Raw genomic sequence first — 24,729 nt, 5'->3', positions numbered from 1 at the left:
AAAAAAAAAATCTGTAGTGTTTACTTTATTCAACAATTAAAAAAATTCATTAAAAAAAAAAAATCCTGAAGAAAGTATCACGGTTACCACAAAAATTTTAACCAAGCAGCTTGACATAAAAAAATTATTCATGAACACCAAAAAAAAATATATTAAAATAGAAACAATAGAAATAGTTTTAAATTGCACCAATGCTGCAATTATTTGATCAAATATACAGTAAAAACAGTAATCTTATGAAATTATATTTGAATACATTTTAAAATGAAATTTATTTCTGTGATGGCAAAGCTAAATTTTCAGCATCATTACTCCGGTGTCACATGATCCTTCAGGAATCATTCTAATGCTGATTTGTTGCTCAGGAAACATTACTTATTATCAGTGTTGAAAAAGGTTATGCTGCTTAATATATTTGTGGAAGCATGATACTTTTTTCTTTTACTTCTACTAATTGACACATTTTGGTACATCCCATCACATTGCATAGCTCAAACATCTGTGCGCAATGCAGAAGTCTAGAACATGGCTGCCTTAATCATTATTTTATGTGAAAGTGAGATGCGAAAAATCAAGCTGGTAGATGTGATCCGCCCCATTGTGACGGATGTATTATAATTACCTACAAGGATGTCAGAGAACAGCCCAAACACACTGTCCTCCTACCCTGCAGAGAAACCTGACTGCAGGCTATATTTACAGGTTATGTGATCCACCCTTCCTTTCTCTCACCCATCTCTTTGTTTCCGTCTGTCTGTCTGTCTGTCTGTCTCTCTCTCTCTCTCTCTCTCTCTCTCTCTCTCTCTCTCTCTCTCTCTCTCTCTCTCTCTCTCTCTCTCTCTCTCTCTCTCTCTCTCTCTTTCTCTGACGTGCTGTAATAATGATGTAAGACTCTCTCTCACTCTCAAGCTCAATTCTTCCCAGCTGTTCCAAATGACTGCATTACAAGAAATACATTTCTCTCTTCCTCACACACATCAGGCTCAGTGGCTCTTTTAATGATTGCGAACAGGAAACGAGACTGGAACAAATGTTTCAGAAACATTCCCAATATTAGATTGTGTTGAACAAAACCCCCTCAGCAGTGGTTGCTGATAACAAACAAGCAGCAGCTCGACTGGATGGAGACGTTTCCTTTACAGACGATGCATTATTCATTAACAAGGGTATTTTTCATTCACAAAATTTCAGCTCTTACTGTGAGGATACCCTACTTCCTTTCTCTGCTTAGTACTTGACATGTAGAGGGTTTACCACTGCCACCACCAGTTTCTGTTTCTTTTTTAACATATGTTTACACTGTGGCTGTTCAACAGATGACAGAATTTACATGCTGCTCCAGAGGGTCCCGGGCCAGATAAACAACATAAACAGAAAGGTTCTTACAATACTATAGGCTAGGTTTATATTATTGAATTGGAATAGAAATAGCATTAGATGTATTCCGCTTGTGTTGAATCGCTTACTGCGTTACTCAATTGTAAGTTGCTATGGAAAAAAGCATTTAAATCAATACGTGTGTGTGTGTGTGTGTATGTATGTATGTATATATATATATATATATATATATATATATATATATATATATATATATATATATATATATATATATATATATATATATACACCTAAAGGATTATTAGGAACACCACACTAATACTGTGTTTGACCCTCTTTCACCTTCAGAACTGCCTTAATTCTACGTGGCATTGATTCAACAAGCTGCTGAAATGATTCTTTAGAAATGTTGGCCCATATTGATAGGATAGCATCTTGCAGTTGATGGAGATTTGTGGGATGCACATCTCTCTGAAATAATGATCATGTTGGTAAGTACTCTGTGTATCCTTAAATTCTTTTTTCTTTTTTTACAACATCGGCAAAGATCGTTTATTCCATTGCACGTGCAGACAGGGTTGCCAAGTTTTTACAACAAAACCAACTACATCCCAAAATGGGTAAAATGTGTGTTACTTTGGTAAGGTTGCTTGCTTAAATTCAAATTCCTGGGTCTACATAGAAAACAACCCACGGAAAAAGCACAGATGTGGCAACACAGTGCAGTTGAGTTCTGTTGACATTTGACAACTAACGTAATGTGTCGCTTCGTTGCTCTGATTGGTTGTAGGTCTATCCAATTGAGGTCTTTCCTGGTTCGGTTGAAACACGCCCCATAATCACAGCCCAATGGAGCAGAATCAGATTCATATTCTGACTAGAATTGAGTATGACCACGTCAGGCTAGCAAATTGTAGCGTCTTTTTCCTATTTATAGTGGAAATGAGTGGTACCCGGTGGGGTCTTCTGCTGTTGTAGCCCATCCGCCTCAAGGTTGTGAGTGTTGTGGCTTCACAAATGCTTTGCTGCATACCTCGGTTGTAACGAGTGGTTATTTCAGTCAAAGTTGCTCTTCTATCAGCTTGAATCAGTCTGCCCATTCTCCTCTTACCTCTAGCATCAACAAGGCATTTTCGCACACAGGACTGCCGCATACTAGATTGAAGCAACTTGCATGTGATTGGTTGATAAGATAATTGCATTAATGAGAAACTGAACAGGTGTTCCTAATATATATATAATTTCAGATTATTCCTTATGGTGAGGATACCTCATTTGCACTAATAAAACCTTTTACTTTAAAATTTTGAATGGTACTGTTTCATATCATCTTAGTTTCTCTGTCAGGGGTCTATATGATGTCAGGGATCTTTATATGATCTTTAGCAGCTTCTTTGTGTGTTTGAGTTCCTGTGGGGAGAGTGTGCTAGGTGCGTAGGTAATGAAAATTGAGGCAGACATGTGAAGAGGTGGATTATTGCTCGACTTTTCTCAGTGATTCTCACAGGAGGAGACACAGATGCTCTCTGACTGCTGAGATAGCAGCTGACCCGGCTCTGCATGTCCTTGTGAAAGACTCATGGATGATGTGTTAACCCATGCTGAGAGAGACAAAATCCTCACCCAACATGCCAATATTTAATCTTCCATACCATAATATTTTATTTCAACCTGGTTGAAATACTTTCTGCTGAATTAGTAAGATGTGTTTAGCTGTTGCTTATTACTTAAAGTCATTTAAAGGATAGTTTGTATTATAATATTTTCAGATTATTTTCTAGTTTAAATACACTCAACGATCACTATATTAGGTACAGCTTGTGTGTACCAGGGGGTGGAATCATTCCTCAGAGATTTTGGTCCATATTGACATCACGTATTTGCTTCAGATTTGTCTGCTGCACATCCATGAATCCACCACATCCCAAAGGTGCTCTATTGGATTGAGATCTGGTGACTGTGGGGGCCATTTTAGTTTAGTAAACTCATTGTCATGTTCAAGAAATCCTTTGGAGATGATTTGAGCTTTGTGACATGGTGTGTTATCCTGCTGGAATCAGCCTTCAGAAGATGATACACTGTAGTCATAAAGGGATGGACAAATTCAGAAACAATACTCAGGTAGACTGTGGTGTTTAAACAATGCTCAATATGAGACCAAGAAAACTGAACTGTTGATACAAGGCAGGATGGATCCATGCTTTGATTGTTGCAGCAGAAATCAAGACCCATCAGACCAGGAAATGTTTTTCCAAACTTCTATTGTCTCTTTGTTAAGCGAGTATGAATTAAATTGTGTGTCTTTTGCTGCTGTAGTCCGTCTTCTTCGAGGTCCCAAGTGCTGTGTGTTCAGAGATGCTCTTCTGCAGACCTCGGTTCAGACGAGTGTTTATTTGAGTTACTGTTGCCTTTCTATCAGCTCCATCCAGTCTGACCTCTGGCATCAGCAAGGCATTTTCACCCACAGAACTGTCGTTGATATTGTCTCTTTTTTGACCATTCTCTGTAGACCCTAGAGATGGGTGTATGTGAGAATCCCAGCAGATCAGCAGTTTCCACAAAACACTCAGACCAGCTCGTCTGTCACCTTCTGTCAACAACTTTTCTTCCTCATTCTGATGCTCAGTTTGAACTTCAGCAGATTGTCTTGACCATGGGTGCTTCTCATTTCTTTTTTGGGCATCCTCATTTCCTTTCCTCACTTCCTTTCCTTATGTCTCAGCTCCCTCCCCCCCTGTAGGATGCGAGGGAAGGATGCAAGGAAAGGCAATGAGGTCGGAGGAATCAAAGGAAAGCTTATTTGTATATTGCAATATTCTTGATCACTCGCGCACCACTTAAAAGCATTATCATGGGATCTTCCCTTATGTTGTTGAAGTTTAATTATTTAAGAAATTCATAAATAATAATGTTGAAATATGTGTGATGTATGGTTTATTTAAACTGCAAATGGAAAGCATAAATTAAAATTATTGTGAGTAATGTTAAGGGGAAGGAGAATAGATGTGCGTGTGAGGTTTTTCGATAACAAAGACTTCCACATTGGATACACCTGTCCCTTGCCTACTCATTATGCAGTTAGAGAATTGAAATGTCCTTCAAGAGAGCTAACATTGATTGATTGCTTTTGGGTCACATGCTGGAAGGAAGGAAGCATCAATTTGAGTATTGAGAAGCACCCAATGGCTGTGGCCCAATTCAAAGGCTGTATCTTTCGAAGGACTCAGACTATAGTGGCCATGCCTTTTAAAGCAGTGAAGGTCAGAGTGTTGTTAAATGGAACTGTCTTGCCTATGGGGGACTGTTATTGTCTCTTAGCAACAGTAGTCAGGTGTTCATTACAGATTTGCACAAAACTTTTGCAATATTTTCTACATGTTGATGAAAAAAACTATCACGGACCTGGAAATGCAAAAAACATTGCAGTTTTGCAAAATATTCCTTTTTCGAATTGCCTGGAAAACCACCTCATGTGAGCGTAAAAACATTTTGCGATTTTAATTTTTTTTTTTTTTTACTAAATTTTATTTCCATTTGTCATATTTTCAATTCACAATTTCAGTTTAGGTCATTTAAAGGGTAATGAAAACAGCTTGTGACAGCTGCCATTGGCGAGTGGCAGTGATGTTTGTACTGGACTTCTTTAAAAGTTATATTCAACTGCCTAAAAACAAAACAGGGTTCACATCCTGTCTAAATATCTTAACCATGGTCCATTTATGTACATCATAAAGAGTATAATCTATATAAAATCACATTTTGCTAAGATATAAGTCAACATTTGAACTGCTTTATATTTTGGTAGAACCCAATACATACATTTAAAAGTGTAATTGATACATTTCTTGAAAAAATGTCCTGTCATCACTGGCGCACAATGAATTCTGGGGTTCCCCATCTGTTGTATCCTTCATTGCACGACAAGCAAAGGACGCATTTGGAGGCTGCAATTGAAGGAGCCTTCGAATTGGGACAGCCTTCATTGCGTCGCTGTGACACAATTGCCCTTCGAATGCGGCCTTCGAAGAATGCAGCCCTTAGAATTGGGATGCAGATCATGCCTGAATGCTTTGAGTTGCTGTCATGTGATTGGCTGATTGGATATTTGCGCTAACCAGCAGTTGATCAGGTGTGTACAAAATAATGTAATGAGTAACTTTAATTTTATCTTTAGGATTAGATTTTTAGATTAGATGTTAGATATGTTTCAACATTTCATACTTTATTCACTGCTTTCCTTACCTTGGGTAGTTAACGCAATGTTTAAGAGGGTCTAGGTCCCACAGAAAAAAAAAAAATCAAGTCAGAAAAATGAATGGAAAAGAACAAAACATTTTCAAGTTATGCTCTCTTAAATATTTTGTTAGCTAGATATTCTTGTGTAGACTGAAACATTCTTTTGTGTTGATTCTTTTTAATAAATCATTCAAATCAATTCGAAGCAGGTCTGAATAATTCACTATAGCAATGTGATTTTGATGAATTTTTTAAAAGTCCTGAACCAGTTATCACAAACGAGTGCAAAATTTATGGAACTTTTCTTAAAATAAGATTAGAGATATGTATCAAGAAAGTAAAATTAGATCTATTTTGATGTCAAACACTTTGTGTGTGTGTGTGTGTGTGTGTGTGTGTGTGTGTGTGTGTGTGTGTGTGTGTGTGTGTGTGTGTGTGTGTGTGTGTGTGTGTGTGTGTGTGTGTGTGTGTGTGTGTGTGTGTGTGTGTGTGTGTGTGTGTGTGTGCGCGTGCATGTTTTGTGACGTATGAGGACACAAATGTGTATAATGACATGGGTATGACACAGGTATTACAAGGAGAGGGTGCAATATGAGGACATTGGCCATGTCCCCACTTTCAAAATGCTTATAAATCATACAAAAAAGTTTAGAAAGTAAAAAGGCAAATTTGATCTATTTTGGTGTCAATCTGTGTGTGTGTGCGTGTGTGCATGCGTGCGTGCATGTGTGTGTGTGTATTTTCAGTACATCCACCATCCATTTGAATGACTCCAGAGAGTTTGTGACCCCGGTTTAAACCGATGGCAGCGTCTGAGGTATGAGCCCAGAGATTGATCAGGTCGTATCTTTAGTGCGCTACATAGGGCTGTCGCGGTAACCGCAATATTGTAAAACCGCGCTATTGACAAGCCAACCGCAGAGGAAGGAAAGCAACCGCAGAAACCGTGGCAACCGCAGTGTTCAGTGTTTTTTTTTTTTTTTTTTTTTTTTTTGTGGCCTTGTTTTACAATTCATCATGTACATTTGATGTTAAATAAATTAATAATGATACAAGAGTGTTAGCTACTACTGTCATTTTCCCGCGAACTGTTTGTATCCGGTGTTTCGTTTATTTTGAAACGATGGCAGACGCTCTCGTCCCAAAACCTAACTCCACGTCGCTAGTTTGGGAACATTTCGGCTTTCAACCCAATGAAAAAGGCGAGCCAGCGAATTTAGATGAGCCGATATGCAAAATTTGCAGCAAAAAGGTTCCTGTGACACGCGGCAATACATCTAATTTGAGGCGTCATCTCGCCAACTGTCATCCAGCCGTTGAAGCGCAGCTGCCCCCTCAAGCATCAGGTCGCGGCGCAACTTCAAAAAGAACAGCTGAGGCCGGTACCAGCCGACAGTTAGGAGTAGCTGAAGCCTTTGCAAAATCTGTAAAATACAGCCGTGAAAGTAACAGGCATAGATGCCTTACAGCCGCTGTTACGCAATATCTAGTTCAGGAGATGGTTCCGTTCAACACGGTGGAGAAACCAGCATTCAAATCAATGCTTCAACAATTTGACAAGCAATACGAGTTGCCGGGCAAAACATACTTTTCAGAAACTGCTGTGCCGAAAATGTACAGCACGGTAAAGACATCGATCAAAAGCGAGCTTATGAATGTCGACTACTTTTCTGCCACAACCGATATGTGGTCAAGTGTCAATATGACTCCTTATATGAGTCTAACGGTTCATTATCTCAGCAAGGAATGGACTCTGAAATCACGCTGCCTCGAAACGGTGTTTATGCCCGAAAACCACACATCCGACAATATTTCCGATGCTCTTCGGCACGCATTTGAAGAGTGGTCCCTGGATGAGAAGAAGCTGGCCTGTATCACTACAGACAACGGGGCCAACATCGTTGCAGCAGTCAAAAAGTTGAACTGGCCATGGCTGAACTGCTTTGGTCACAATTTACATTTGGCAGTTACAAATGCAATGGCAAGCGTCAAGGACCGCACAGCCCGAGCAATGGGCCTGTGTCACACATTGGTCAGTACATTTTCTCAGAGCTGGTTGAAGAGAAGAGATCTAGCGAAAGCTCAAGCGGAACTTCAAATTCCTCAGCATGGCCTCATACTGGTAAGTTATAAAATGTAATCTAAATGCTAACTTATTGATTATGTCAGGCAAAAAATACAAATGTAATTAGGCTATATGAATTAAATTATAAAAAATAAACAATATCTATAGCCTATTGTCAAATAGGCTACTTCTGTTGCTGGATTATTTTTATTTTTTTTTCGTTTAAAATAAATGTTTTACAAAATAAAAAAACGAAAATTACATTAAAAGGTCAGATATAGCCTATATAAATTAGGCTAATTGCAGCTCCAATTTAACGTCCATATCAGTCTGTGCATATTTAAAGAACATGCATTCTTTTGCAGTCAGGATAATTTAAATGTATTTTTTGTTTAGTAAAATATATATATATTGAAACGAATAAATAGCCTAATTTAAAATGTAGCCATATAATTTATTTTGGTAAGCTAATTATAGGCTAGTAGATCGTTGCCATTGGCTAATTTCTAGGCTATTCAACGTTCCTTTCTATTCAACTTTGTTCAGGACTGCGCTACGAGATGGGGCACCAAACAGAAAATGGTGGAAAGAGTTTTGGAGCAAATCCCGGCTATCAGAAGAGTTCTGGATGACCGGAGACACCACCATCTAAATCCAAGCTGGCAGGACATCGCTGTCCTTGAGTCCGTGAATGCAGCTCTTAAACCCGCGGCTGAGTTTACGGATCTGCTGTCTGGCGAAAGCTACGTTACAGTGTCTTCTGTCAAACCCGTCCTGAAACTCCTGACAGAAGATGTGCTTAAACCATCAAGCGAGGATACGACCTTAACATCGGACATAAAGCACAAAATGTGTAGTGTTCTACAGGGGAAGTATGAACCAGCTGCCTTAAAAAAACTTTTGGCAAAGGCCAGTTTTTTAGATCCTCGATATAGGGACGATTATATCAATGACACGGAGACAAAATCCGCTATCATCGAAGAGATGGTGGAGGACGAAGAGACCTCTGCAAGTGCGTCAGTGGTTGGAGACGAAGGGCAAGTGGAGGTGCCACCTGCAGCAAAGAAAAAGACTCTTGGAGACTTACTGAAGTCACGGACAACCTCCGCGTCAGCGCCCATACCAAAGAGAGCGCGAGCAGATAACGAGCTCAGCCGCTATCTGCATGAGGAGTGCATCGACGCCAACGCAAATCCACTGTCCTGGTGGCGCGATAATCAGTATAGATTCCCGCTACTGTCCAAAGTCGCGCGCAAATATATGTGTATTTGTGCAACGAGCACACCGTCAGAAAGAGTTTTCAGTGCCGCGGGGAATATCGTTACCCCCATGCGATCCTCCCTGAAACCGCATAAAGTCAATATGTTAGTTTTCTTAGCGCGAAACAAAGACATGATCCAGGTCTAAATCACTTTCGTTTACGCTTGAGTAATATTTTCGTTTGTTCTCTGTATTTTCACATGGTTTTGTTATCACACGTTGTTTTAATTCTTTCGTTTTTCAAAATGGAACATGCATTTTCTTCTTTTCATGTGATACATTAAAATTATTTGATTTCTTTTTTTTTTTTAAATGGAAAAAGGCATGTTCTTGTTGCTGTTTTGCATTTAACAATAAAAAAACTGTTTTAAAACGTGTCTCTTTGTCAGTTAAAAAGCAACAATTTATGCTACATAATAACTCAACAACAGAGCTTTTTATGCAATAAAATCAGGATAAATTAGGTTTCTAAAAAAATAATAAATAAATAAATAAACGGCGGTAAAACCGCATACCGCGCTATTGAGCCACCCATAATAACCGCGAGGTAAATTTCCTAACCGCGACAGCCCTAGCGCTACAACCCAATGCTAGTTCTGTGATGTACCTCATCATTAATGATGTGTGTTAGCATGCAGCCGGGAACAAACACTCAACACTAAAGTGTCAGCAGGATAAATGGTGGATCACTGCCTGGCTTTACAACAGACTGGACACCTTCCAATATCTCAGCTGCTGATATCTCCACTTAGTTATGACAGCCTGTCATGTGATGTCAGATTGTAAAAATTGCTTAAATGGTTTAATGACATCTGAGGAGCCGTACTAAGTCTATCTTGTCTCTCTCTCGCTGTCCCTGCCTTCGTCACCCCATCTCTCATTCTGCTCTCTTTCTCTTGCATTGTCTCTCTTTCTCTTTCGCCTGGTTCGTTTTGACCTGATTACACTGATTAAATGCTGTGAGTGTGTGGGGGGTTGCTGTTACACTCTTGAATTAGGAGTTGTAATGGGAATTTAACGATTCCATTTCACTTTGTTCCTTTACTGATTATTTTAGTACTTTTGAAGACATTCAATATTTGGTCCTAACTATTAGGGATATGTCATTAAACAGATATTTAAATATAGTTTATTAAATATATTTTATAACTTGTATTATTTAAATATTTAATTTATTCAAATAGGCTACAGTCTTTATGTTGTGTCTACATTCATTTGGAGATTAAATGTTAAAATTATAAAAATATATATTATATATTAAAAACTTTTTTGAAAATAGGCTCATTTTCCAAGTCTCTTAGAGTTAAACAGTTGAGTTTCACCATTTTTGAAAAACTTAAAGGTGCCCTAGAATGATTTGAAACAATATGTTAAATTGTTCTCTGATAGAGGGTGTGTGGCTTATTTAAGGGCAAAAATTGTCCAGATACAGTTTTACAGGTCCATTTACAACCCTTTAAATTGTCCCTAGGATGTAATGCTCTGTTTTAGCCTTATTTGGAAGAGTCATGAATATTAATGTTGAGCTCTGCTCTGATTGGCTTATTTCAGCAGCTCACAGCAGTTCAGTTGTTCAGCAAAGCGGCTCGTGAGTCCCGACCGTCCTGACAGAACACAGACCGACTGAATGACACTTTAAGCAGAACATCTCAAATGGAGATTGATAAAATGCAGTCTACTTGTTTATTGGTGTTTTCAGATCATCTGCGCGCGAGAGAGAGCTTGCGTTCATATGGTTGCGAGATTGTACATGTTTAGGTAAAACACTGGATAATATACGTGTTATTTTCACAGAAAAGCTCTGTTTGGGGGATTAAAATGACTTAAATCTGGCAACCGCAAACACGAACGCTCGAACGCTCTTCTTTCCTCCGACAAAACAAAAACCAGTTGTTTTTGTTCAAGTTTTAATTTTTTAAACTACATTTTAGACTCGTCTTTTTTCGTCAACGATATTGCATGTTTATATAATGTTAGTCACAATGTAGGCTATGCAGTGACTGTGAAATACACGCATGCAAAAACATCATACTTACGTTCTCAAAAATATAAATATATATATTTTTCCACAATGAATAGCATTGTCAAATGACTAGTTTTAACTTATATGGCGGAAAAGGTGACGTTTGCTAGAAGGATCGAGTGAACGATCTGTAAGCAAAGTATCTACGGTTGTATTTTGTAATACAAAATAATATTAACCTTTGTCATTAGACTCACTATGTAGTTTTGTATGGTACTTGGTGTTTCCTATTGTTACTGTACTAGCATCTTGCGTCTAGACAATGCTGTCTCTCTAAGAAACTTTCAATTTAATCAGTAATTGTTTAAACAGCTAGTCAATAAGTGGATAAATCACTACTGCTTGCAGGAATATTGCCTGTTTCTTCAGTTTAAGACGCTGAGCGAAGCTTACTTGAAAAATAAAAAATGCGAAGCTTACTTGAAAAATAAAAAATGCGAAGCTTGCTTGAAAAATGAAAAGCGAAAAACTTTTTTGCTCATTCCTGTGTAATAATCATAGATTTACTGCCATAAAAGTGCATTATCTGCAACCACACAAACTTAGTTCCGGTAGCATTGGAAGTTACCTATAGGACTATTTTCAGGCACTGTGTAATATCATTGCGCCGCTGTGCCCATGGGACGGCAACAAAGTTCCGTGATTATTATGTAGGAATGAGAAAATAATTCCTATCTATAACGGTCTAAAAAAAAAAATTTTATTTTCTGTTGTTCTTAGTATGTAACTACAGAATAGTTTTAAATAGGAAAAATATTATATATGAAAAAAATAAAGTCTTTGGTAATTTCTTAGCACGATGCTAATGGTCTTTTTCGATTCAATGAGTGTATGCTAAGCTATGCTAAAAGTGCTACTGCTACATACAGAAATTGACTGAATGAATTCAAAAACACTAAAACTCAACTGTTTAACTCTAAGGGACTTGGAAAATGAGCATATTTTCAAAAAAGTGGAGTGTTCCTTTAATCTTGTGTGCGATTAATTACACAAAAAAATGTGTGATAAGTACATTTTTATAATTGATTGACAGTACTAATAAATACATTTAAGAGGTTTTTTTATTATTAATTATGTTTTTAAAGGTGTCATGAACTGGCTTTTTAAAAAAATGTATACTGTTGTCTGAGGTCAACTAATGACGTTTGTGTGTTTTTACATTCAAAAACATCATAACTAAAAAGTAATAGGCTATTTTCTACACTGGTTCTCTCCAAAACGCTGGTTTTTGATGGGCATGACGCACTGGAGACTTGGAAGTAAACGCCCACGGCTACGATTGGATAAGATTTGCATATTTAATGAGGTCAAGCTCCCCTCTGTCCCCTGTCATTTGAATTCACTAGGGAGAGGAGAGGGAGCAACCAGAATGATTCTCTCCACCACAGGGCTCGTAAACGTCTTCATCAAACAAGCAATGATTTATTTCTCATCCACCCACGATTGATTGGACTATTATTTTTATATTACACATAGCCCGCAAGATCGGACGACACAAGCGCGAACACACACACACACACACACGTTCGCCGTGCGTGCCGCCCTTCAGATGTCAACTAGAGAGAGAATAGCACACATCAAGAATGGAATATTAAGAGATTAATCGGCAAGGGAGAGTCCAGCGTGGTAAAAAGGTGTTTTATGTTCTGGTGTAGCATGTTTTGTTAGACATGTACACATAAGCAAAACGATCTATAACAATGTAATACTATCACACACATAAAAAAAAAAAACATGTTTTATTCACATAAATGGGGTGCACCATTCATGTTGGATCCAAATCCAGCATCAAGCGGAGATTTGTTTACAAACGATTCCTCAGTGAACTGAAGTGAACATGTCTTCCCCACGTGTCTTCGCCTCATTAAAAATAAAGTTCAACCACTCATTCCTAATATTAGGATCAGTTACTGAAGCTTTCGCGCCTCGATCGCCCCCCTGGTGACCGGTCCCAGTATAGCCGCCCCTCTGTGTTTTCTAAAGGATGCGAGGCAAACTAAGTAATAAAATTACACTTCAAATATTTTTTCCCCAAAGTTAGTTTATGTCATTGAAGGCAGTTGTCATCACAATGATTTCATTTCAAGTGTTCCAGTTAGTTATTTGATGCTATAAAAACGGGGGCTGTGATGTCATGATTGACAGCTGAGACTGACGTCTTCTCTGAGTGAAGTTGTCAATGAGGCACTAACGGACTTTTTTCTGAATGGGAGCAGATTGGAGCTTTAGCTTTAATTTTTACATTTCCATAACTGTTTATTTCACACCAACATAATTAATTGTTCTGCATCTGCGAGAGTGTGGGCGGGCTTTTGATATCGCAGCTGTACTTCCTGCTCTACTTCCTGCGCTCTACTGCGCAACTCCGGTCCCGAAATCACTTCTGCGCAGACTTGGTCCCAAGATGTCTGCGCCGTGCAGGCCGCCTAAAAGCTTCAAATCTGCCAAGCGGAAACAGATGATGTCGAGTCGTCCATATTTTTTTACGGTCTATGGGAATAGCGCAGTGTCTTGCTATAATCTTCGGTGGGCGGGGCTACTGGATTAGACACGCTGTAGATTCTGTAGAGGTGTGTGTTTCGTCGCGCACTGATGTCAGAAGAAGCACAGGACCGTTCGCTTAGCCTGGTGTCTATAAAAGCTTTTCTTTGACTAACACGGACGTTTTCAGCTCTGAAACTTACAGGATCAACTTATATTACCATGACCTTTTATATATCAAAAGCTCAATTTTCTCAATTCATCACCCCTTTAAAGATTAACTTTAAAGTTTGCATAGTTTATAGCTTTCTTTAAAAAAATGTTTTATTAAACTGTCATTTAATTTTAAGCACACTTGACAATAAAGCTATTCTCGATTCAAACCCTGTGACTCATGTGTTCGAGATTTGTGAGTGTTTTTGTCCATTTCATTACTTTTTCACAAATTGAACTACACTGTTCATGCTCTATGTTTTCTGTCACAAGATGATCTAATTTGCATTATTTGCTAATTTGCATCACATCCCCTAAGAGTTCACAAAAAATTATTTCAGCATAAAAATGGTTTGATTCCATTGACATTCTTGCCGTGACTGATCTCTTTGGCTCTCCTGGTTTCGTTCCATTACAGTTTGTGCTTTTGCCGCTCAACACTTTAGAGAGGGTCCATGCTTAATGGCTGCCGCCAGTCCATTTACTCAAGGTGTTTCCGTGAACGGCCTTTTCGAAGAATCTATCAGGAAAATCCAAAACAAGGCACATTATGTGGCGGCCCCTTGTGGCCGGTATAATTTGAACGGACAGCGACATGAATGAGGTCTATTCTGCCGTAGCCACTTTCATTTGGCCATGATGAATAGCGCTCTGTGCCACAGGAGAGCGGTCACTCACACTGAGGATCACGGCCGGCCGGCAGAGGGCTTTTCGTGCCGTTACAGGTTATTAATCGCCGGGTCGCTTCCCTCTGGTGCTTCTTGCCAGAGATGGAGGACTTGACACGGTCAGAGGTGCCATGCTGGAGGAGGGTATCACAGTTTGGGAGCTGGGCCTTCACATTCAGCCCAGAACAAAAGGCTTTCTTGTGATAGATTGGCAGCGCTTTTATATGCCTCTGCCTCCACAGGCCTCTTCTGCCCATTTCTTTAGTAATACTCTTGTCAGTGCACTACGGTTTCCTGAATGCTGGTTTCACTTCTAGTTTTGGGGGAAAAGCTCAGTAACTTAGGCAAAACACTCTTGGCTGCTTGAGAGTGTTTCATACAGTTAATTTGATGTCTTGTTGTGCTGTTAAAGATTATGTACATTTTTCACACTCTAATCCTTCTTAGTAAACTCTAACGTTTACCGTTTTATAAACATTTGGCCAATAGTGCATGTCAATGAAAAAGTATGTATTTATTACTTTTTGATCGGTGTAAAATGCTTTTTATTTTATTTATTTTAACACTTTTTATACTATTTACAGGATCTGCGGCACCATATAAAATGATTAGTTTTTAGTGTTTCTTTTTTAATGTCGACAAAATAATAAAGAACAGTCAGAACTATATAATATTGGTGCACGACGTGTGTACCTCATCAGGTTGAATATTCAACGAAAAAGTCATCCCTTCTATAACATAAACACAAACCGTTCTCATGAACAACTCGATAGTACACAAGCAAGTCCAACTAACGATATATTACAATTATGACAAGATTAGAGTTATAGCGATCGCAAAAACACAAACCGTTCTCATGAACAACTTGATAGAACACGAGCACGACAGTCCAGCTAACGACATATTACAATTATGACCAGATTAGGATTATATAGATCATGAAAAGAGGAAACAAACATATATTAGGAGTATAGTATCTCACTTGTCGGAGACATTGTGTGAGCTGATCTTGAAACAAACAGTGAGGAGATTTAGATGCTCATACGGTGTGGAAATGAGCGGGTCTTTATCATCGCTGAAGTGAGCCACAATACGATGAATGGACAAGTGGACAAACAAGCGAACATGACACACAAGCATATTCAAGCAAAAGCCAGCATATATCAGTTCTCGGCTAATGTCTGTTATATGTGTCTTGTGTTTTGAATAATGACGTTGAGCCTCTCTTCTCACCATCAATAGTAGACACGCCCCTTACCTGCTGATTGGCTACAAGTGTGTTATTCCATTCGGCCCGAGTCCTTTTTCACTGCCTCAGGGCGGCAGTGGCTCAGTGGTTCATGTAGGTTGTCTACAAACCGGAAGGTTGGTGGTTTGATCCCCGGTTCCAACTGACCAAGTGTCGAGGTGTCCATGAGCAAGACACCTAACCCCAGCTGCTCCCAACGAGCTGGATGGCACCTTGCATGGCTGACACTGCCGTCGGTGTATGAATGAGTGTATGAATGGGTGAATGTGAGGCAACATGGAAAGCGCTTTGGATGGCCATAGGGTTTGTTGAAAGCGCTATATAAATGCAGTCCATTTACCATTTCTAAAACGGTTTTGAAATAACACTTACCCCACCTTTAAGTGCGAGTTTTCAGGAAACCTGTCTGAAAACATTGTTTCTCATTTCATCTTTATTCTGTGGGCATTTAAAAGCAAAAAGCAGAATATCTTTTACACAAAGTTCATTAAATATGAGACAGCAGTTAATGTTTTCTTTTAAATGGCAACATTGGCGTTTCCAACCTCCTGTGACTCTTTCCCCCTCGTAGATTCATTAGATTTGCCGAGCATCTTCCGAAGTCATTCTGCTGTGCTCACCCATCTGAGGCCTTCAGTGGCCGTGAGCGTGCAGCCGAGCGGAGAGGTTTGAGACTGAAGAATGTGGGTCATGTTTAAGTCGACTCGTGCACTGATCCCCATCTTCCCATAAAGTCTTTATACAATCCATCTGTGGCTGTCAGAGCAAGGCTGAGCATTGTGTTTGTGTCTGTGCCGCCACCAATTACTCTCCATATTCCCTCAGGGAACCTCCATTAAACCTGGCTCTGAGATTTTACACAAAGCCAATTTGTCTGTGTTTTAAAGTCCTAAATATCACAGTTGCACAGCAGCTTTGCTTTGTGTGAGAAATGAATCCGAGTTGAGTGGATCTTATCAGCATCGTTTCCTCTTGTTTCCCCTCTCTCTGCTTGATATGAGTGTGATTCTCTGGGGTGAAGCAGTGCCTGTGTAAGCAGAGAGCTGTGCGTTCTGTGTGTGGTGTTTTACTGTGCAGCACTGCACGGCATGCACATTTATTTCTCTATTCAGCATTTCTCACATGTTTATTAAGCCATTATTTAGCATTTTGTTTTGTTTTTTTCGTTTTTTCACAAAAGGTAAGCTTGTAATAATGGTTTATAATTTGAGTAGTAGTGGTAGCTTTCTGTGGAAAATAAGAGCTTCCGCTGTTCGTCTTTTCTTCAATTACATCATGTCTGTATTAGGGCTGTCTATCGATTAAAATGTTTAATCGCGATTAATTGCATGATTGTCATGAGTTAACTTGCGATTAATCACAACTTAATCGCACATTTTTATCAGTTGTAAATGTACCTTAAATTATTATTTTTCACGTTTTTAATACTCTACACTCTGTGGGTATGGACAAATATGCATGCTTTATGCAAATGTATGTTTATAGTGATACCATACTCAGAGCATGAAGACTAGACATGTATCAGAGGTCATATATAGTTTTCAAATAACTTGTTCATGTCTCTTAAGCCTAAGCTTAAAAATTCAGAATAAGCAGTAGTTTCTCGTATTTTAAGAATATAAATAAAGGGAGTTTTTACACTGGCAGTTTAGCTCAGAACGGAGCACGGTTCTCATGAAACATTGTTCAAAGCTGTCATGCGAACCTGGGAGTACTGAACCTGAGACCGAATCCTGGAGTTCAGCTGCACTCAAACTGTGTCGCGATTCACATGAACAGTGTGAGAAACACGGACTCGGGAGCGCTCTTGTTCAGAAAAGTAACCTGCCTGTTTGTTTTAGCCGATTGTAACGTATAGTTTAATACTAGGGATGCACCGAATATTCGGCAACCGAAATTATTCGGCCGAAAATAGCCAAAAAAAGCACTTTCGGCATTCGGCCAAATAAGTAAAAAGGCTGAATAATTTTGGCCGAACAATGACGTTTTTAATGACGTGATCAAAAAGTAACCCACGTAGAGTGAGAGCTGCGTGCTTTATGCAGCAAACATGTCAGCAGTGTGGAAGCACTGTTTAGTGCTGAAATTTAGTGCTCATGTCATCGATGAGAAGAGGAACCGACTTTCATGTGAGAAAGCAGAGAAGCTACTTTTCATAAAGAAGAACCTGCCACTTTTCCTGAAGAAGTAGGCTAAGTAGGCTTATGTCTAAGACAGTTATTTATTTGTTGTGGGTTCATCCACATTTTTTGCACTATTCAATGCACATTTGTTGTTGTAGACATACAGAGTTACATTCTTTCAGCAGTCAGTTATAGGCCTAACATAGGCTATTCAAGAAGGGGGGCTTCTAAGATGGCCAAATAAAAATATATTTTTTATTTTACTAATTATTTATTTTAAGTTATGTTGTGCTTAGTTTGTATAATATCTGCTGGAATGTTAAAAAAAAATTCAGTGTTAAATAAATATTTTGAAATTGTATTTTTGTTATTTGATTTATTTCTCTGAAAAGCAACACAAAATAGTAAAAAGCAAATTTTTATTATTTAATTATTGTAAAAAAAATTGCCAAATAAATGGAAAAAATGCGAAACACCGCGTTCGGTATTCGGCCTTCGGTCTTCGGCCAAGCATTTCATTATTATTCGGTTTCGGCTTCGGCCAAGAATTTCATTTCGGTGCATCCCTATTTAATACAACACATAAGTTGTGATAATATTAATGATTTACCTCGGATTTGAGTGAGAGCGAGCTTGCAGTGTGTTTGCGCATCACACATCTAATCTTTGCATGCCTTTACATGTCCCTTTACAAGAATGCAACAAAAAGCCCCCTTCATCTAATAGTAAAAAGTTTTCTATCATACCACGTGGATGTTTGTGATTATTTAAGATGCACACAAATGCTCCAGGCCAGGGTTCAACAGAATCAAGTTGACCATCGCTGTGGGGGAAACCAAGAACTATCACGCTCAGACTTGGACTGCACATGCTCAGTGTAAAAATGTCCTTTTCTTTTATTTCGACCTGGAGTCTTATAAAAGTTAAACAGAAAAAATGGTAAGCTTATGTAGGCTTTATAACGTCACTTGTTTCTGAATAGTAATGTTAATGTTAGCCCTTTTCTTTCCCCATTTCTGTTTGCTGCTGCATCCTTTACGTCTATGACTTTGTCCTGTGCGTTAATAAAATGAGTGCCTTTAAAATTTATTTGCATTAATGCATTTCTGTCATTTCTTTTGACAGCACCTAGTCTAAATATATATACAGAAGGAGTCCTGCTAGTAGGCTATTACATGTAAGGATGCTGCAGGTGGCGGATCATTTATAGCCTTTTCTCACAGCAGCTGAAATAATTAAATGTATAATTTTGATGGTTGGATTGTAATCCAGAAAGGTCCTGGAGATTCACCCATAGTTTGATGTGATATGAGCTAAGCAATCGTTCGATTTAATCACCGTTTGTAGCGCAATTTATTGTAATGCTTTTTTTCTCAGTGGGTCAGAACAAAAGTGGCAGACATGTTACTTACTTTTTCAGATGACATTTTACAGTGAAGATTTTTATTTTGGTCATACTGTACTTCCAATAAGTAGAATCTGTGATTCCAAAGTACAGTATCCACACCGGTGCGGTAAATGAATGACAGCCACACATACTCCTCAAAACATTAGATTAATCCACGCTGAGGAGACGTGCGGATGCAGGTTTCAAACAGAGATAGTGACAAAGAGGCAAAAATACAGACTTCATCTTTAAGCTAAATAACCTTAGCTTATGTTTTCATCAGGACTCCACAAATTCATCTATTAAGCACACCCGAATTATTTTAAGCACACAAGCTCTTTCCATCAAAAGGCACATCAATTTTTGATGAAGATCTTGTCTTGACAATGTAAGTCGAGCACTATGTGAAGTCTCCTCCAGCACATCCCAAAAACTTTCAATGAATTCAAAGTCTGGACTCAGAGGTGCCAATTCATGTGTGAAAATGATTCTTCATGCTCCCTCCCAACCATTCTTTCACAATTTGAGCATGATGAATCTTGACATTGTCATTCTGGAATATGGCCAGAATAATAACTTATGGTTTAAGAAATGAAAAGCTACACACTCCATCAGTTAGGGTTAGAAGAGCTGGTGCCAAACATATAACATTTTAGAAACATAATCACTGCAATAATGATCCAGTCATAGTCTCTAAAGTATTGCCTATTTAAATCCCCCCAAAAATGTGCAAATAAATTAAGTTCTATAAATTCTATAATATACACTATTCAAGGAAGTCTTGCACCAATGGCAATTGCAGCCATCCTCTTGTTTTGAAGGGATACTCCACCTTAACTAAAACGAGTTGATCCATACCTCTCTCGTCTCAGTGTGTGCACTTAATCTCTCTGACGCGCGGTGATGATCTGATAGCATTTAGCTTAGCCCACTAAGCCCAGTTCATTCACTATTGTACCAAACAGAGATCAAGTTAGAAGCGACCAAACACCTCCACGTTTCCCCTATTTAAATACAGTTACACGAATAGCTGAATGACCAAGTATGGTGACACAAAATAAAATATGGCACTTTTCTTAGCAGGTTAAATAGGACAACTATAATGTATGGCGGAAAAGCACTTAGAGAGTACTTCGACCTACCTGATGAATGAACTGGGCTTAGTGGGCTAAGCTAAATGCTATCAGATCGTTACCGAGACGAGAGAGGTATGTATTAACTTGTCTTAGTTAAGGGAATAACAGTTTAATATGAAAAAGCAGTGGAGTATCCCTTTAATTTTTCCACCTGTGTCTGATCCTGTGGTAGTGATCCAGTCAGTAACAGTAAAGGCAGGGGTTAGAGATCTCTAGTTCCCTCTGGAGCCCCATGCTATTGGAGGCAGCTTGGCATGGATGCCTAGGAATGAATGTCGAATGCAAGAGGTCTCCAGACCCTGGCCAGTATCCCAGAGTTGGACAGTTATGCTCTGCTTGTCTGTCCTCGGCCTCAGACGGCATGACCGTGCACCGTTTATGGAATGTTTGATGTGAATTGCCCTTAAAAATGGTAAGAGCATCCTCAAAATGTCCAATCTAATTGACTAGATTTATGCCATTTCTAGGAGTCAAAAATACACAGGTTTTATCAGTCCGCCGGGAAACAGTCATGTTTACAAGTTCCCAGGCAGTGAACGCTTCTAGGGAAGAATTTGCCTATGGCATCAAACCTCTTGACTCAAAGATTTATATAATAGTCAATAAACAAGGGTCTTTGATATATTGAGGTGTGATATATTAGGCAGCAAGTGAACATTTTGTCCTCAAAGTTGATGTATTAGAAGCAGGAAAAATGGGCAAGCATAAGGATTTTAGCGAGTTTGGCAAAGGCCAAAATGTGATGCTAGAAGACTGGGTCAGAGCATCTCCAAAACTGCAGCTCTTGTGGGGTGTTCCCGGTCTGCAGTGGTCAGTATCTTTCAACAGTGGTCAAAGGAAGTAACAGTGGTGAACCGGCAACAGGGTCATAGGCGGCCAAGGCTCATTGATGCACGTGGGGAGTGAAGGCTGGCCGTGTGGTCTGATCAAACAGACAAGCTGCTGTAGCTCAAATTGCTCAAGAAGTTAATGCTTGTTCTGATAGAAAGGTGTCAGAAAACACAGTGCACCACAGTTTGTTGCTTATGGGGACCAGTCAGGGTTGCCATGCTGACCCCTGTCCACTGCCGAAAGTGGTAACAGTGGGCACTCGAGCATTATAACTGGACCACAGAGCAATGGAAGAATGATGAATCACATTTTCTTTTACATCACGTGGATGGCCGGGTGCATGTGCATCGCTTACCTGGGGAACACATGGTACAAGGATGCACTATAGAAAGATCTGCTGCTAACATCTTGGTGCCAGATACCACAACACACCTTCAGTCCATGCCTCGACAGGTCAAGGCTCTTTTGGCAGCAAATGGAGACCAACACAATTTTAGGAATGTGGTCATGTTATGCCTGATCGGTATATATATATTAGGGCCGGGACTTTAACGCATTAATTAAGATTAATTACGCAAAAAATAAAAAACATAATTTTAACCACACTTATTTTTGTCCCCCGCGGAACCTTTTTCAATGAATGAGTTTCGACGGACCGATTATACTGGAACACCAACTAGCGTTCACGAGTCACGCCAACAATAAACCAGTGTGAACATGAACGAAGAAGCTGATGAGGCTGCTTTGCTTGACCCGTGGATGGGAAATTTTGTTTTAAAAAACTAAAGGATGGAAGCGTCGACAAGAGCATGGTTGTGTGCAAGCTATACAACAAGGAATTTGCGTATCACCGCAGCACATCGAGCCTCAAATATCACAAAAATGCTTTTGCTACTCTTAATGGCAAACATTGCACTGGTCTGCTGGACTGAAATAAATAAACAATATTTTGTTGATTAAGCTTATGTATTCAGTCCTTATTCAATGGTATACTAAAAATACATGTGAAAAATTACTTCTCATTGTTCTCAGGTCAAATATTTATATGCAATTAAAATGCGGTTAATTTCGATGAATTAATTACAAAGCCTCTAATTAATTAGATTTTTTTTTTTTTTTTTTTATCGAGTCCCGGCCCTAATATATATATATATATGAAAACACTGCAAGTTTATTAGTCTGATTTCAGATTGGCCCTAAATGTCACATAAAAGACAGCTGAACTGTGATTGATTGCCGTTAATATCAGTCAGACAGCTGCTTCCTGTCTAATTGTGTGTTCCTGGTCTGAATACTGTGCAGTGTGGATCTTTATGTAATACTGCTGGTTGTCTAACAGTATCTAGTCTCAAGCTGAGGTTGTGGTTCCTACACTCTGATTTATTTAGTCTTCTTCCATTCCACTTCTCCTTTATGAAAGCAAAAGAGAAAGTCCCTAACAAGGCTGCGCTGAGAAATGGGAAAGTGGGCGGTCAGCAGCTGGAGGCCGAGATGTCACGGCGGCTGAGCCCAGCTGGAACATCTGTCCCCTGCATTGGAACTTCTCCGCCAGAGGATGGCTCAGCCTCGGTGTCACGCTCAACCCCCTTTGGGGAGGAGAAAAGACCCTCTGTCCTGCTGGGGGAAAGAGATGCACAGCTCAGTCTTAAGTCTGAGGCGTCTTTATTCTCACATACTCTCTCCGTCTCTCTCTCGCTCTCTCTTTCTGCTCGCTACTGTTTGCCGCAGTTCTCAGCTGGATTCAATTTGGGAGTAGATAGCAGTTTTGTCACGTATAGCGCACTGTGGTCATCTGTAGTGTTGCTGTGGATTCCACAGGGGCCGGAGCCTTTCGAGATTATCTTTGTGTTGAGCCGGGGGACGTGATGATGTGGGGTGGGGTGGGGTGGGGTGTGCAGAAGAATAGCATTTCTCCATCTGTTGTCATGGTGTTGAATTGTGTGCAGATTCCACAGCGTAGCTTGAGAGATTTGCTGTCGGTTAATAGACTTCGTTTGATTAAAGAGACACGTTCAGTGTATTTCTGTGCCCTTCAGGGGCCTTTTACTTTTATGGCTGATTAAAAGTTATGTTTCAGCTGAACTTCCTCTAAACATTTGTCTTTTTTATTGTATTTTGGGGCAGTTTGCCTCTTCTTTATGGTAAAAGGAAAGAAATGATGGTATAGAAAGCAAGAGGGTGAAAAGAATCAGGATAGACTGCACACTGTTATTAGCAAAAATCATAATCACCTTATCTGAGTTTTTGTTGTGCAATTTATGTTATGTTTTATGTTAGTAAAATGTAACATGTTATATTTATATGTTGTTGTGTTTTGTGTGTTGTGTTGTGTTAGTAAAATATTATATTAGTAAAATGCAACATGTTTTGTTATATGTATTGTTTTATGTTATGTTATGTTATGTTGTTATGTTATGTTATGTTATGTTATGTTATGTTATGTTATGTTATGTTATGTTATGTTATGTTATGTTATGTTATGTTATGTTATGTTATGTTATGTTATGTTATGTTATGTTATGTTATGTTGTTATGTTATGTTATGTTATGTTATGTTATGTTATGTTATGTTATGTTATGTTATGTTATGTTATGTTATGTTATGTTATGTTATGTTATGGTATGTTGTTATGTTATGTTATGTTATGTTATGTTATGTTATGTTATGTTATGTTATGTTATGTTATGTTATGGTAGTGAAATGTAGCGTTATGTTGTGTTATGTTATGTTATGTTATGTTATGCTTTGTTATGTTATGTTATATGTTATGTTATGTTATGTTATGTTATGTTATGTTATGTTATGTTATGTTATGTTATGTTATGTTATGTTATGTTATGTTATGTTATGTTATGTTATGTGTTAGTAAAATTTAACATATTGTTTTTTATGTTTTGTATAATGTTAGTGTTTGTTATGTTAGTTAAATGTAACGATATGTTGTTCTGTTATGTTGTGTTGTGTTATGTCATGTTATGTCATGTTATGTTATGAAATGTTATGTTATGTTGTTATGTTATGTTATGTTATGTTATGTTATGTTATGTTATGTTATGTTATGTTATGTTATGTTATGTTATGCTATGCTATGCTATGCTAGGTTATGTTATGTTATGTTATGTTATGTTATGTAATGTTATGTTATGTTATGTTATGTTATGTTATGTTATGTTATGTTATGTTATGTTATGTTATGTTATGTTATGTTATGTTATGTTATGTTATGTTATGTTATGTTATGTTATGTTATGTTATGTTATGTTATGTTATGCTATGCTATGCTATGCTATGTTATGTTATGATGCTATGCTATGCTATGCTATGCTATGCTATGCTATGCTATGTTATGTTATGTTATGTTATGTTATGTTATGTTATGTTATGTTATGTTATGTTATGTTATGTTATGTTATGTTATGCTATGCTATGCTATGCTATGCTATGTTATGTTATGTTATGTTATGTTATGTTATGATGCTATGCTATGCTATGCTATGCTATGTTATGTTATGTTATGTTATGTTATGTTATGTTATGTTATGTTATGCTATGCTATGCTATGCTATGCTATGCTATGCTATGCTATGCTATGATATGCTATGCTATGCTATGTTATGTTATGTTAGGTTAGGTTGTTATGAAATGTTATGGTATGTTATGTTATGGTATGTTATGTTATGTTAGGTTGTTATGAAATGTTATGTTATGTTATGTTATG

The 24,729-nt window shown here is 38.4% G+C and overlaps 2 protein-coding genes across 2 annotated transcripts in view; both read left to right on the top strand.

The window, feature by feature from the left end:
* The window catches only part of cwc22 (CWC22 spliceosome associated protein homolog), a 189,781-nt gene that overhangs the window by 46,993 nt on the left and 118,059 nt on the right, over window positions 1-24,729 (top strand). The gene's annotated exons all lie outside the window — the stretch shown is intronic.
* Window positions 6,594-9,104, top strand: LOC137076163 (E3 SUMO-protein ligase ZBED1-like). The gene is made up of 2 exons (XM_067445106.1): window positions 6,594-7,696; window positions 8,186-9,104. The coding sequence occupies exons 1-2, from the start codon at window positions 6,698-6,700 to the stop codon at window positions 9,044-9,046; spliced, it is 1,860 nt and encodes a 619-aa protein (XP_067301207.1). The 5' UTR covers window positions 6,594-6,697; the 3' UTR covers window positions 9,047-9,104.

The sequence above is a fragment of the Pseudorasbora parva genome, chromosome 5 (assembly GCF_024679245.1).
Source record: "Pseudorasbora parva isolate DD20220531a chromosome 5, ASM2467924v1, whole genome shotgun sequence".
NCBI classification, from domain to species: domain Eukaryota; kingdom Metazoa; phylum Chordata; class Actinopteri; order Cypriniformes; family Gobionidae; genus Pseudorasbora; species Pseudorasbora parva.
Note: the sequence above shows the minus strand (reverse complement) of the source record. Positions and strands in the feature narration are given on the sequence as shown.

Excerpts from the sequence above, each read along its gene's own strand:
- LOC137076163 (XM_067445106.1), top strand. The coding sequence starts at position 6,698 with ATGGCAGACGCTCTCGTCCCAAAACCTAACTCCACGTCGCTAGTTTGG. Across the intron at positions 7,697-8,185 it reads CTCAGCATGGCCTCATACTG|GACTGCGCTACGAGATGGGG; the intron begins GTAAGTTATAAA and ends AACTTTGTTCAG.